This window comes from Vanessa tameamea, chromosome 23 (genome assembly GCF_037043105.1).
Source record: "Vanessa tameamea isolate UH-Manoa-2023 chromosome 23, ilVanTame1 primary haplotype, whole genome shotgun sequence".
NCBI classification, from domain to species: domain Eukaryota; kingdom Metazoa; phylum Arthropoda; class Insecta; order Lepidoptera; family Nymphalidae; genus Vanessa; species Vanessa tameamea.
Genome location: NC_087331.1, coordinates 5,309,110 through 5,326,028, shown reverse-complemented (window position 1 = coordinate 5,326,028; position 16,919 = coordinate 5,309,110). Strand labels below are relative to the sequence as shown.

The 16,919-nt window shown below is 32.0% G+C and overlaps 1 protein-coding gene across 1 annotated transcript in view; it reads right to left on the bottom strand.

The window, feature by feature from the left end:
* Positions 1-15,043, bottom strand: part of LOC113401904 (UDP-glycosyltransferase UGT5-like) — a 160,375-nt gene extending 145,332 nt beyond the window's left edge. The window contains exon 1 of the mRNA XM_064218622.1: positions 14,921-15,043. Within this exon, the coding sequence (XP_064074692.1) occupies positions 14,921-15,028 (108 nt within the window). The 5' untranslated portion in view covers positions 15,029-15,043. The remainder of the gene's footprint in view (positions 1-14,920) is intronic.
* Between the last annotated feature and the right edge of the window lie 1,876 nt (positions 15,044-16,919).

The window sequence follows — 16,919 nt, the reverse complement described above, 5'->3', positions numbered from 1 at the left end:
CGTGGTCGAGTAGTGTGTACACCGGTTTTCATGGGTACGTCACTCCGAGGTCCCGGGTTCGATTCCCGGCCGAGTCGATGTAGAAAAATTTCATTATTTTCTATGTTGTCTTGGGTCTGGGTGTTTGTGGTACCGTCATTACTTCTGATTTTCCATAATACAAGTGCTTTAGCTACTTACGTTGGTATCAGAGTAATGTATGTGATGTTGTCCAATATTTATATTTATTTATATTATATTTATATATTTCGTTAAAAATGTATTGATAACTTCATATATATAGAAACTAAGTTAGGTGATGGTGCAGTGATTTTCATGGAGGACTTAAAAATAAAATTAACATTAATGTATTTGGACACAAGTTTAGCTTTTGATAAAATAGAGCAGCACAAGAACGTTATTATGTTTGATAAAGAAAACATTTCTATAGGATTGAAATGTGCGATAGTATTATTAACCAAGTAAGTTTATTAGTGTCCATTACTAGAATACCATAGTACATAGACTTCAGTAGTTTTTAAACCATGGAAACTCTTGGAAATACCAAATACATATATATACATAGTATGACTGATTATATTGATTTTAGAAGACAATTGGTTTTAAAAACTTTTGTATATAAAGTAACTTATAATAAGGATTTAGCTTAAAAGGCCTTTAGCTTTGTTGTTATCTATTTCGTTAAGAAATATATTCAAGATTAATCTTATAACAAGTTTTTAAATTAAATAATGATATTAAATTTTAAGTTACCTAAATATATCTGTGAATTTTTGCATTTTTCGTTAAGTGTTATACTCGTAGGTGCCTCTAGTGTTTTAAAAGCAAACTCTCATTTTTGCCTTAATGAAAAATGTATATGTAAATACGTACAGTGCCCTTGGCGTATGTTTTGTGGAATAGCAATTAAGCAAATTCTTTCAATACGAAGAATAGACTAACTTACACATCACGAGATCTTCATAAGCATGGGTTGGGGTTGCAATGCAATGGGGTTTTCTGAAAAAGTATTTCTAAAAAGGTTTGAAAAGGCGCCGTAACAGAGCTTTCATTTAGAAGTAAAAATGTACCTAATGGTTATACATCTATTAATAATTGATTTCTCGAAAATCATCCCCCAAGACTTGTATGTTACGGAAATGTAAGATTCACGATACTTAAAATACGTGATTTTAATATGTTTTCTTATGAAACGTATACGACGAATACAAAATATACATACGATCTTTGATAAACGTAAATATCAGTTGACAAGATTTTGGTCACAATGGGTAATTTATGCTTTGTCGTTGGCACAAATCACAGAGAGAGTATATACTATAATTATAGTAAAAGTCACGTAGGAATAATAAATAAATAATTAGTACTACTTGACATGTATTAAAATAATGTAAAATTACTAATTCATTGCACATGTCCAACCAAATATTAACGTACAGTTTATTCCATTATGTAATTTCAATTTATCAAACGTCATTATTATTTATAATAATTGCATGCCAAATAGATCTGAGGACAATAGAGCATTATTGATTTTCGTAACATTGTACGTACATACATGCATACATTAGCAACCTGTAAATTTTCCACTGCTGGGCTAAGACTTCTCTCTTTGGGGAGAAGGTTTGCAGCATATTCCACCACACTTCTCCAATGCGGGTTGGTGGAATACACATATGGCAGAATTTCGTTTAAATTAGACACATGCAGGTTTCCTCACGATGTTTTCCTTCACCGCTGAGCACGAGATGAATTATAAACACTAATTAAGCACATGAAAATTAAGTGTGGCCTGCCTGAGTTTGAACCCGAAATCATCGGTTAAGATGCACGCGTTCTAACCACTTGGCCATCTCGGCTCATCGTAACAGTATATTTGGTCATTATTCGTTCGATTGCAAGTGCAGCAATACTTTGGTGTTTTAAAGTGTCTACTTGAATAGCAAGAATTAATTTGTGTTTATAATTCATCTCGTACTCGGTTGTGAAGGAAAACATAACGAAGATATTTGCATTTGTTTAATTTAAATGATATTCTGCGGCATTTGAATCCATCAGCCCGCATTGGAGTAGCATGACCTCCAAACCTTCTCAAAAGGAGCCCAATTATATAATTTCTCGGAAAGCCCATAGGAAGGAAGCTTCGAATGAAGCGCTTTGTGCCATACGCTATGTCCAAACTGGCTGCTAGTGTATCCCTCTTGGTCTAAATTGCTTCCGGCGATATGTGTGTCAAGTAGGTAAAATAGAAGATCACCGGCTGAGCGAATCCAATGGAAACCATACTGGAGGTCGCTAATCAGATTTTATGAATCCATTATCTTGCAGAACAAGAAGGTGAAAGATGGCTATAGTCTGGGTCTTAGCCGTTTGCTTTTTTTAGGTTTCGGGTGCACCAAAGCAGCCTTCCAGGAGTTCGGAACGACGCCTAGTGAAAATAACATATACTAACTGGTGGTCCATTTGCAAGGCCTACTTATATCTTTAAAATAAAAAACTTTCAAATCTCCCTCAAGCTATTATTAATTCTACGTAGTGTAGTTTTAAATTTTTTAATTATTATTTATATCTATTGATTAAAATGTTATTAAAATGATAATGAGGATAATATGATCATTAAAATTATAACAATGTTGAATTTATGCATGTTTATTTAAATTTATACAAATTTTTGGCTTTACTTTACAAAGCAAAATTACTGCCTAATTGGCGGTTTAAATAACGTATTTTGCACAAATTTAAGGAACATTCATTAGACGTGTTATCCTGCTTCTGACTACAAATAACTCTTATAATATTTCAAGGGTGGAATTCATATCTCGTGTTTCATTTGGTAAATCGGTCCTATATTCAAAAAAAATATTGTTGGCAGAACATCGTTTCAATTAAAATAACGATAGGCAACGAACGTAATTTTATGTTTTCGTTTAATTAACATACTTAAATAAATAAATAAAGCTGAATCGGAAAAGAAGCCTCAAAAATGTTTTGATATTTCGACAATAATAAATAGCTATGGATGAATTAAGTCCAGAGTAAATCTAACAATACAACCTTATAATAAATAATATGTTAATAAATTCACAATAACATACATATATTCGAAGGAACGGTGACAATCATTGTATAGACACTAGGAGGACAGGTACTAATAACACCGACAGTATCCGACTTCACAAAGTTAACAAATCCTGCCTGTAGTACGGTATTCGTTCCTATAATAAGATTCCACAGGTTAACATGACCTTAATAAATCTCATATTAAAAGACATTGATAAATAAGGCATATTAAATTACTCAAACCAAGATTATATTAAAGATAAAAATGCGTGGCCTCAGTATTTATTGACTTCTAGACAGGATATATAAAAAAATAATTTAATTGTTCTTTAGTGACTAACTCTATAATTAAAATGGTGGAAAAGACTAACTATTGAGTTTCTTGCCGGTTTTTCTCGGTATAATCCACTTTACGAACCGGTGGTAGCTTTAAATTTATTTCAACACTGTACCATGATGATTCAAAAGTGCTACTATTATTAGTTGGTTATGAGCCCAAAGTGACTAATAGATGTTTAATATATTGCTAGTTAAACTTAAGCACTTTGCCAGAACACCTAAATGCAGCAATTCTAAGGAGGTATTCCTTAGGCTTTGACCTATATAATGTAATTGCTCTATGCTATGTGCTAAAGGAAAATTAGAATCCCTAGAATTTTTACGGTAAATATCTATAAAAGTACTTAGTAGAAAAAAATATGTATGTACTTATGACTTCAAGACTCGGGACTGTTACGGAGAAATATTTGACAGAATTTTTTTTTATCGGCCTGGCCTTGGGTTTGAACACAGGATCTCGGAACAAAGATCAGTCACACCGAGGGTACAATAAGGTATGCTGGAAATATCGAATCCTATTGTTTTGAGAAAAGAAGCTGAACGGTAATTAAAATGGCATTTAAGTCGTTCTTCGCGCGTTACATTCCGACCTTTTCCAACTAAACGAAATACCAATTATTATTTTGAACTAACTTCAAGCAATTATCGTTAGTTATTATAGAGTTAAACAAATATGTTCTTAAAATTTAAAACTTACAAGTCTGAACGCAATATGTTGAATCAAATTTTACTTGTTTGTCCTAAAAGACCTTATGAATCTGAAAAACATTCTATATAACAGGAGTCAGTGTAAAATAAAGACAGAATTATATTAACACATTATTTTTGAAGGAGAACATTATTTAAATAAATAGCTCCTTAAAACCTTGGATGACGCCATTTTAACGAAACAAGTAAACAAAGTATCCTTAAGTATCCTGTACACTGAAATACAAAAAGTAATCTGTTATTTGACTTTCTTCTCCGTCTCAATGAGCAAAATAATATTTTATTTCATAAATAAAATAATGTTCGTACTGGATATACGCACTACTGATTTTTCAGGTACCTTTTAATTTATCTCATCCTCGGAAATGAAGAAAAACATCGTAAACAAACCTATATTTTTCGTATGAAAGTCTGCCACATGTGCCAATGAGTACTGGAGTAGCGTTATGAAATATTTTTTTAAGGAAAAGAAGTCTTACCTGTGAATCATTGTTATTTACTAAGAGTCATATACAGGATATTATTTACTACGAGGAAATAATAAAACTTCTTTAGCACTCAGTTTTTGTTTTATGGTATACTTGCGAGAAAATCCATTTCTCTTTAACAGATAGATCATCAATTTTCGCGCTACGAAATTTATATAATAATACTAGTGACCTGCCCCGGCTTCGCACGGTTGCAATGCTGATACTAAATATACTGCAGAATGTCTTACAATGTTCACAGTTTTTCATACATTAGACAATACAAACCGCTATGTCCCTGCATTTTAAATCTATAATATCTTCGAAAATATTCATTTAAATTGCATGTTATTGCTATAAAGGGCCATATCTATATTAAATGCACAATTTATTTAAGGTACTTAATTGGATAAGGATTAATGTCGTATTGCTAAAAATCGCTTCGAAAATAAGCCATTATTTCTGGTAATAAATAAAGGATCAAAAATGGTTATTGTGGGTCATCCCTGAGAGATAGATATATACCATCGTGGACTTTTTTGAAGACCTTTATAAGTTGTACAATACTGTACTACATTATTTTGATCTATCCCGTAGGGTTCAGTCCGCGATTGCAATGTAAACGCTAAAATGTTTTTATTTACGACATCATTTTAGAAACCTTATTATATAACTATTATACATATGAACCTTGCTCTTGAATCAATCTATCTATTAAAAAACCGCTTCAAAATTCGTTGTTTAATTTTAAAGATCTAAGCATACATAGAGATAGACAGCGGTAAGCTACATTGTTTTATACTGTGTAATGATAACAATAATCAAAGATTAACGCGAATGTATTAAAATTGATATACATTTATATTGCTAATTTCCGTAATCGGATTTCAGCATGAAGTGTACACACTCCATAAACTAAATCCTTGTATCGAACGAGCCAGCCATTACCGTACATCCGTTTAAGCAACTCTGATATCCCGTATACAAATTAATTATTCAACAATCTGAGCCCGTAACGAATGTTATGCCATGTGTTAATCTTTGTCTATTAAAGTTATCCGTTCATTTAATGACGCGACTGTACCTGCTTTTATTTTATGGATCCGTACGAAACTTAAATAAAACTTTTATAAGAAGAATAAGTGATTGAGAGTAAATTTAATAGAAATAATTTGGAATAAATTTAAGGGAGAGAGCTGAAGGCGATAAAGTATTTTAATGTCAGGGTTCAATTAACAGCGGTCTTCAAAACTTAATTTTTGTAACGAAGTTCTTTTACGCGGCCTACAGTATATTGAATTGGCAGTAATCGTCACAGAGGGAAACGTCACCTTTATATATATGTCTGTCTCTTTCTATTGTACACAATATTTTTTTTTTTATGATATAGGTAGGCGGTCGAGCTATTAGGCCACCTGGTGTTAAGTGATCAACACCGCCCATAGACAATGGTGCTGTACGAAATATTAACCATTCCTTACACCGCCAGTGCGCCACCAACCTTGGGAACTAAGATGTTATGTCCCTTGTGCCTGTAGTTACATTGGATCACTCACCCTTCAAACCGGAACACAACAATTCTAGGTACTGCTGTTTAGCGGTAGAATATCTGATGAGTGGGTTGTTCCTACCCAGATGGGCTAGCACAAAGCTCTACCACCAAGTAAAATCCCTTTTTTGTTATTATTTTGATTGGAACTGGATTTTAATGAAAAAAATCTTTTATTTAATTGTGACTGTTATGATACATTATAATTTATTATTAATTAATTATTCATTTTAACTGTGTAGGTATTTAATTCGATCTAACCGGCTGTCCGTTATAATACCTCTCGTTTTTTAATATAACCTAATCTTAAAAAATTACGTATCATTTTTATATTTCTATATAAACAATTTTACTGGAAAATATGCATGACGTGTGACAGATCACGCATTGTAGAGCCGAGATGGCTCAGTGGTGCACGCGTGCATCTTAACCGATGATGTCGGGTTCAAACCCAGGTAAGCACCACTGAATTTTCATGTGTTAATTTGTGTTTATAATTCATCTCGTGCAGGACGGTGAAGGAAAACATCATGAGGAAACCTGCATGTGTCCAATTTCAACGAAATTCTGCCACATGTGTATCCACCAACCCGCATTGGAGCAGCGTGAATATGCTCCAAACCTTCTCCTCAGTTGGAGAGGAGGCCTTAGCCCAGCAGTGGGAAATTTACAGGCCGTTAATGTGATGTAATGTAATAATATATTCGTAATCATAAAACAATATTATTGTAGATATATCTTTAATGTGTTTCACATAAATCCTTCAAGTAATTAATAGAACATCGCATTGCCATCGTAGAGCATTTGTGGTTTGAAAGCAACGTAATCATATTACGTAGCTTAGATATCATTCATACTGTTTTACTTGGTGGTAGGACTTTGTGCAAGCCCGTCTGAGTAGGTACCACCCAATCATCAGATATTCTACCGCCAAATAACAGTGCTCTGTATTGTTGTGTTCCGGCTTGAAGGGTGAGTGAGCCAGTGTAATTACAGACACAAGGGACATAACATCTTAGTTCCCAAGATTGGTGACGCAAAGGTGATGTAAGGTATGGTTAATATTTCTTACAGCGGCTTTATCTATGGGCAGTGGTGGCCACTTACCATCAGGTGGCCCATATGCTCGTCCGCCAACCAATGCCATAGAAGAAAAAAAAAGTATAATACATTTATGTCAAAAAAAAAAAAGTAAATGTCAAATACTTAAGTTTTGTGATTTAGACAACCCTGATAATATATTTTTATATACCAATAACGATATATTAAACAGTTTTAATCTATATATATATAAAGCCGAAATACCACTCACTGATTAATCACGAAATCTCAAAAACTATATATTATAACACCTAAAAAATTATAAAAAGTAGGTTCCTCAAAGGGGGTAAAACGGGGCTTGTGTTTGTTTGAGTTTGTGTTTTATAAATTTCGCCCTAGTAAAGCCGGAGGTTTAGCTAGTATTATATAGAAATAACGACGCTTCTGAGGCCTTCTCTTCTCCGAGGAGAGGTAGCTTATTCCACTATGCTGCTCCATGTTTTGAAGACACACATATACATGTGACAAATTTTTACCCAATCCATTTCGATTTTCCTCCACCACCGAGTACGCGATCGATTTCACACAAATTATGGACATGAAAGCGCATGTACGAGCCAGGCAGCGCGTACAGTGCTATGTATCGTCGCATATGCATTTTCACATTATTTCATCAGTTCGTGTACGGCTAGCAATCATACCGCGAGCGCTTATATCATTATATCATATAGTTCTTAGTTACTTATATCAATCAATATATCAATCAATATCATATATCAGATGCTTTCATTCCAAATTATTATCAACTGTGTTCGATCACCTGTTACGTATATTAAATACTCGTTGGTCTGCAATCGACTCTCTTCATTGGGAACTAGACGACGAATTTGGGGGTAGGGACCCAGGATACGAAGCTGCGTTCTTCAAGTACGAAAAATCCTACAATGACGCTATCAAATCTATCAATAAAAAGATGTGGTAAGTTTCGCATCGTGATCAGTTTACTCCGCAGACAGAAATACCAACTTTCTCCGGCAGTTATCATCAATGGAATTCGTTCAAGGATTTATTTACTGAAACGATTCATAGCAACCCTTCACTCTCTAGCGCCTAGATGATGCAATTCCTGAAGTCTAAAGTCAAGGGTGAAGCAGAGAGACTTATACAACATTTACTTATATCTTCTGATAACTATTCAATTTGTTGGGACATCTTAAATCACAGGTTTAACAACAAAAAACTAATTTTAAATTCTCATATCAATATTATGCTCAGCATTCCTGTAGCGCAGCAATCCTCATACAGTCATATCAAAAGGATCCATGACAACATTTCGGAAAGCCTGAATGCAATCAAAAACCTAGGCATTGAGGTAGACTCGTGGGATTCACTTCTCATTTATCTCATGTGTCAGAAATTGGATTCTGACACTCATAAAGAATATGTAGCATCCGTGAAGAACCCAAGAGACGTACCTAAGCTACAAGAATTTCTATCATTTTTGGAGAGTAAGTTTACTATCATGGAATCGACACGTTGTAGGCAAGAACAGCATTTTAACAAGCCGATTACGCGAAACGGTGGTCAAAATCATCTTGTGACTCACTTCGCACTTGTCCTTTAATTGTAATTTCATCTATAATTTCAATAATATTTTATATACGGAACCATTGAAAAAGAAAATGTACAAACTTTACGAGCCCTTATATAAATTACAGAAGCATCGTTGGATGTTACTGATTTACATATATATCGTTTCACATAAACTCAAATGTCCATTCATTGAATATTATTATATCTTCGTTGATGACAGCCTTAAAGAGATTTGGTTTATTTCTTTATGAATTTTAAGTTTGTAGTTTCATGATGGGTTCTCACGGTACTGTTCCCGCCAAAGCTCCTCCAGTTAATGATGGTTTAGAACGTAATCCTTTTGAACATGTATGTCGGGCTCAAAGATCAATGGGATCGAGTTTCGCTGCCAATTTTCGATACTGATATTCTGTACGTGTCCCAATTGACTATACTGATGGAAATGTGAAAATAATTTCATATTCATAATAAAAATGCTGTTAAAATATGTAACTGAATACGCGCAAAGATGATAAAAAATACGTTACTAGGCAAAAAATAAGTGTATCGGGTTATACTTTGATTTTGATATGTTTATAGCGTTTATTTTGTTTCACCACTCACCGTAAAATTGTATACAATGTACGGTACTTGTAAGCATAACATGTGATTTTCTTCACTTTAGTCTAAAACTAGGTGAAGTCGTATTCGAAAACCAACGCAATTAATGCAACGATTACAAAAGCTGTTAGCCTGAAATATCGTTTTACCACAGAGCCGTGCTTAACTGCGCAAATTGGTTTGCACGAGTAAGCGTTAAGTAAGCTCTTGAGGTTGGAGGTGGTTTTCAAATGTATTCAAATAAATTTTGACCAATTTAGAAATAATTGTGAATCACTGTTTTGCTATTATAATTTATATATTAATAATATTGATACACAAAAAACTATTTGTAATTATCTAACGATTTATAATACATACCTATTTATAATAATAATAAACCACAAAGTATTATATACAGTAATTCCTTAATTAATTGAGGTTCCTTTATAATCTTAGTGAATTATATTGTATCTTAAAATTATTTAATCCGTGTAAGCTTTTTTCTGAGCGTTTTTCGCATGTATTCACGCAAAACATGCAACATGCTTACGAGAAAGTAGAGAGCGGCGAAGGAGATGACGCATACAGGAATAAAAGAGCAAAATGTCGTTTGCATGCAAGTCAGTCTTGTGCCCCAAGGCGCGCCAAAAATTTTTGACTTTCACGTCAAAAATATATATTCTGTAACTAACTGAAATATCGTTCCGTGAAAACTCAACTCAATTCAAACTCAAATTCATTTATTCATAAAGAAGCATTACACTTACTGATTGATAGTCAAATGAAACACTACCACCGGCACCAGTTCGGAAAAGAAAAACACCCTGACCTGAGAAGAACCGGCGAAAGAAACTCAGCTGGTCATTTTTTTTGTCTATTTTATTATATATGTTATGCATAAAAAAACTACGTTTTCATATTTATTTTACTTGTTTGTATGTATGTTGGTGATCTCCGGAACTGGTGATTTAATTGTAACTGCTACATTATTCGGAGTGCTAGTTATTAATAAAATAATTGTGTTTTCTCGGGTTTTAATAAATTTCAGCATAATCAAAGTTAAGATTATGAATATTTAAATATATATTACGATTTATATAAAAATTACTAAACAATAATCAACTAAAATCGATAGAAACTTAGATAATACAAAAAAAAAAATTTAAGATATATAAAACTTTTCGTTTGATATCAGTCCTAAGGTATTTCGTTAAAAATTTCCATAACATAGTAATAAATACAGTTATAATAATTAATACAAAAATTAATGTTGATAATACAATTAACACTAATTCGTTCCAAATAGTCTACCCACGATATATTCGCGCCAGCTGCTCGTAAATGCTTAGCTCCTCCGTGACGTAACAAGTGTTCCGTCCACCAGACGACCCGCTCCAATGGCGACTGGGGCTGATCATGTATAAGTTTACGCAACCTTATTATATTCTCAAGATACCTGTAAAATAAATAAATCTCATATTAGAGCTGTCTCTATAAAAACAATGTCATAAGAAAAATAATTATGTATTAGGTCTCACATAATGTCAATTGTATCTTACTCTGTAAATGCTTAATAATTGGCTCTTAAAGAATGTTCCTTAGCTGTATAGTTTTAAAAATTTACATCTCTCACTTGCTTCTGGAACGTTCTCGAACGTGTTAACATAAGAATTAAATCTTTTATCATCTCTTTGGTGGTTTGATTGTTTACATTTCCGAAATTAACCTATCATCTCAGACATATTTATCAAGATAACGACGAATAATCGTTTATATATTAGGATTCACACAGCTATTCGTAAATGGCCAATTAAAAAATTGAAAGATCGTTAAAAAAATAACATTGATAAATAAGGCATATTACTCAATACAAGATTATATAAATTAATATTTATATAGTTCTAGGCAGGATATATAAAAAAACAATTGTTTTTTACTAAGATACTCTGTAATTAAATGGTGGAAAAGAGTAACTACTGAATTTTTGGCTGGTTATTCTCGGTAGAATCTACTTTCCGAACCAGTGATAGTTTTAAATTTAATTCAACACTATAACATAACTTAAACTCTGTTCATAAACGTTGGATCTTTGAAATATGCATAATTCCTGACGTCATCATTTCCCTGATCACAATGGAATCTCTATAGCTTATTCCAATGACAGAAAAAGTATACAAACCTTAAAATAGTATTAGCGATTTGGTAAAAACTCTGCCATAATATGGACTAAGAACAGTTTTTAAGTAATAAAGAATCTTTATTTACAATTGAATATTTTTCCGCTTGTAAATTACTTTTAACGTTCTGAAAGCAACTTCCACGACAGTTAAATTACGATTTCTTTGAACCCATGTCAATAGATTATCCTAGATCTTGACCGCATCAATACGATGTCTAAGTTGTTTATATATGTATATTTACACCTTCTGTGATTAGAGTAGGCTATAGGACGTATACTGGTTTATTCGCTCTTTAAATTTATCCAATCATGAGATCACTTCATAATATGTATAAATAAAATGAAAATAGATAAAATGGATTCGTCACTTCATTTAAGAAGTTCTTAATACTAATCATATTTTGTATTAAATCTAGAACCAGTAAAAAAAGGCATTTTTATTATTAAATATCGTAGTAGTCCCCAAAGACCTATACATTATCATATCAAAATATTTCCTAATTGACTAGAACGTTATAGAACTTCTGAAAAATCATGTTGGATTTAATAAAATGCTACCACCTTGTTCTAATATAGATTCTTATCTAAATGTAAAAGAGAACCCTTGAAGAAAGTCAATATTAAATTAAAATATTATTTCTTATTTTGCTTTTATGTCAATTGTATGGAATTTCATCGCACAATAACCCACATTTTTCAAAGTTTATAGAATTAAATTTAAAGATAAGGAAAGTTTAAATTTATATCAAAGTGAATAACGTATTCTAAAAGTTATATTGAAAATCTTGACTTTGACACTGGTTTATGTCAATTAAGCCAAGTGACTGCGGTGGCGATGTCTTTGATACGAATCAACAATTCAGTATCAGACGACCGTAACGTCATTTATATTAGAATCTTTGAAGAATTTTCATCAGCACAAAGATTTTTATACAATGAATAATTCGACAAAAGATTAAAATTTGAATAAATGTTTTTTATTAAAGGTTGTATCAATACGGTAGAAATCTTTACGGAAATCTTGGATTTTGAATAACTTGAAGAAAAATCAAAATTTACCTATTGTCACCTGCAACAGTTAAAATGGCATTTCTGAACTTATCTTCGGTAACAGATGTGAAATCAAGCTGGACTCCAATTTCTAAATGAAGGTACTTCTGTACATTATACCATTGATCTGCTAGCATCGGTATACCTATGAGCGGTACTCCAGCATTTATAGCTTCATCTGTAGATTGCATACCGCCTTGAGTTATGAATAACTTTACATTTGGGTGTTCTGAAATAAATTTTGTCAAAATTATAATTATTATAACATTATTTGTAATTTTAGTACTAAATTTCCATTTCATACATACATACATACATACCAATTTTCTTAAACCAGATTTATATTCATGATACCAGTTATACGGAGCTGTATCAAATAATTTGAAATCCGAACAAAAACAATTCATTAATGATCAAGTCCATTGTCTAGATAATAAAGGAAACATAAATTATTTTATATTTTTACGTCTTTGTCTACACAGACTTAAAAACATAAAGACTGTGTTCATACAATTTGTTAACATTCCAGTGCCGACTGAGATTTAAGTAATTATGATGATTATAAAAATAGATGCAAAAGATAAATATAATCTAGAGAATAAAAATCATGGTCCTAAATGGGTACTCGTAACTATAATTCGTTTGTCTATTTTTACAAGTTTTTATTTAACTCACAATGATTGTTAGTTTATTTAGGTCAAATGTTGCAAGCTAAATTAAAATTATCTAACGGAGTTGAAAAAATATTTGGTTTATTTCCAATGATACGTTTTGATATATGTATGAACTGATTCTACACCTCAACCTCCTGATTCGTTCCAGATGAAAAAACTCCTAACGAAATATTGTGAACTTGCTGGTTTGAAGGTTAAGTGAGCCACATGTACAAGGAACGTCTAACTTCTCAAGGTTGGCCCAAAGGCGTAAGGAATTTTTAATATTTCGTTAGCGCCAATGTTTATAGGCGATGGTAACCAAATATCAGGCTAGGAATAAGCATTGGAATTTATTTTCCTTATAGGGTATTTACAGGCTGTTAATTATCTTTGATCAACATTCTTAAAACAAGACAAATTCAAACTACTAAACTGAACTTATTTAGTAAATCTGTTTGTGGCAGCCACTTGAATATTTTTATATTTTTTGTCTGTCCGGGTAACTCGTCCTTATCTCACTTCCACAAAACGTTGTAAGGTAGTTGTGAAAATATCTTTATAAGCATTTGTATTATTGCCGGAGTCAAAACAGAAGGCGTAACATTCGTTCCCAAACTAAAGTAAATAACACAATTTTTTGATGAATCCAAAAACGACTGAAGATCCTGTAAATAAAAATCAAATAAATCAGAGAGGAAGCTCTCTGATTCATCTTGTCGTGGAAATATTCCAATTAATTCATTTATATGGACGCACACTACTGTTAAATCTATAATACAAAATATAAAATTGTAGCTATCATTATAAAAACGTTTATATTTCACCTCATCAGGGCTAAATCGCCGAAGCGATCGTAATTAAATTTGATATTGAGGTAGCATGGAAACTAAATAATGACGTGGACATGTAAAACGCCGAATCTACGGTAAAAAAGATGAACTACTACCTAAAAACTTTTAATTTTATAAACTGCATGCCATTGGGAACTCGTAAAAATCTAAATTTAGGTACAGGTAATATTCTTTAGTATTATTTCATTTTTTTTTTCACAAAACATCGTTAGGTAGTAAGGTAATCAAAAAATTTCCATTAGGTGGTAAACGAAAACAATATATTATATTTTGTCGGCATGGTAAAATGGTTATATATTACGTTATTTATGACTATAATATACAAAATGGATGTTCACCAATTGTTTTTATACTGACCACTTTGTTAGAACTCGTCTGCTATCCTATTTAACTTATCGATAAAAAAATGTGGTTATTTGAGCACTGTTAATATTTTCTATAAATATTTTAGGCTATTTTTTTTCTTATCTTGTAAACACGGTACTAAACTATCGATGGACGCGTCGAAAAGATAAATAAATAAAAGTATATAAACAGTACAAGGTACACCAGGTTTCCGTAGTATAACAATATTTATGATACCATTTACGTATTCAATATAAATTATATAATAATGTTGTGATATTATAAAATATTCAAATATGTAAACCATTCATTCAATAAATAGGCAAATCGGACGTTGTACAATTTGAATGGCATTGAAACAGTCTAAAAATAAGTTCTGCCAAGAATACCTGCTCTACTTTACAAATTGTAACTCAATGAAATCGTTGAATGAATTCAGTAGCAATATGAAAATAATTAAATGCACCAATATAAACTTATTGTACTCGTATATTCGTTACCTGAGGTAATTCTTTAGGTTCTGTCACATGTATTTCTCCCATATAAACAACATTTGTTGGCACTGGTTGATTATCCACCCAAATTGGGTTCACATTTAAAAAAAGCATGTCTACATTATAAGTTAATTCATATAACGACGGAAAATAAGAACCGAGTAAAGATTTCAGTATTTCGTCCTGTTCTCGTTCCACTTTCCACTGGAAATTTTCAAACCACCAATGAATGTATAGCTGTTGCAATTTATCCCAATTAGTTAGATTGTAGAGCTTTTGGTAACACATATAGTGTTGGATATAACATAGGATGTGTACACGCACCAACAGTTCTATAGTTATATTTTAAACCACCAAACGAACTGACTTGTATCACTGGTACTTTGAAGAAATGTGAGCACAACAATGCTTGTTTCGTATAGGCTTCTATCAGCGACAAGTCGAATTTCTTCGTTTTAATAATATCTTGTATTTCTTTTGTTTCTATTTGAGACATAATAAGCTTGAAAGTTATAGACAATATTTTTGTTACTTGTGTATATATTTCTTTTGAACCAACGGATTTAATTGTAAATTCATTTTACCATAATTTATAGGGTAAATCATGGACATCTATTTCTGTTAGGTTTTTCGGAGCTTGTCCTGGCGGGTAAGCGGGGTCAGTGGTGACAACAGTGATCTCATGACCCCGTCTTGCTAGCTCAAAGGTCAACGGTCGAAATACAACTTGGTGACTAATTGAGGGTATTGGAAACACCGCTAATAATCTTGCAGCACTGATATCTCCAAAATTGAATATAAATAAAACACTTAAAAATAACACCGTCATCTTCTCAGAAATTGCGAGTACGGATTGCTTTAATACATCTGAGTTCGGATATAAAAAGCTAAATAAAATCTCAAGGTAATATAGTATTCTCACCGCTAAATATAAAGTGAACAAATCTAATGATAAATTTTAATTTATTTTAATATGTTTCTGAATTTGATCGTTACGTTAAGATTATAAACGGCATTTTATTAACAATGTTATTTAATGTTTACATGTTATCGTTCCTTTTGTATTGTAACTTATCAGATTTTTATTTACAGTATTATTTTATATTTTAGTCTTAACTAATATGCATAACAAGCACATACGTCATTCGCGTGCCGTTTCAACGCAGCATCTTAAGTGGATTTCAATATAATCTTGATAAAATGATAACTTAATTAACCTTAAGTCCTGATAACAACTATTGTTTCAATGATAAATTACATAAAAAAATATGTGCAAAATCCACGTAATAAATATTCTTAAGTATCAACAAACTTCAAGTATTAAAAATACATCACAAGAACACTTAGAAAAAATGATCGTGACGGAACGCGCGGCAGATTGAAAACTTTGAAAATGATGGTTGTTATCTGTAACCCAATAAATATATTTTATTAATAATAAATTGTATTCTTGCAATCGAAAATAGTATAATACCAAGTCGTTTTCTGCCCTAATTGTAATTGCTTAAGTACTTAAAGTGTTTGATTTAATTAATATATTGCATAAATGTTGGCATTGTTCATATAGCGAAGCCAGTACATTAATTCTTATTCTGATAAATATGCTTAGAATCGGTAATATCTTCCAAAGTATTCAATCAAATGAAATTTCTAAGGCATTCCTTTTACTGAATAGGGTTTTGCGGTTGGGTTTCGAAGGTTATGCAATTACCATGTAAGATATATACATATTTCTATACTGCCGACGTATATACCAGTGGTCACTTACCACGGCAAAAAAAAAAACGAATAAACCCACTGCAACGTTTATTTCTAATAAAATTATAATATATATAAACGTACCTTTCGTGATTTGCCTACGCTATCGTATATACAATATACGTCTGCTGATAATGTATCATTAACCTCATTTATATTCAATCATTGTCAACATAAAAAGCTGCATCATCGTGACGCCTATAATCTTAAGTATTATTATTTTTAACTTACAGCAGTAAAAAACTGA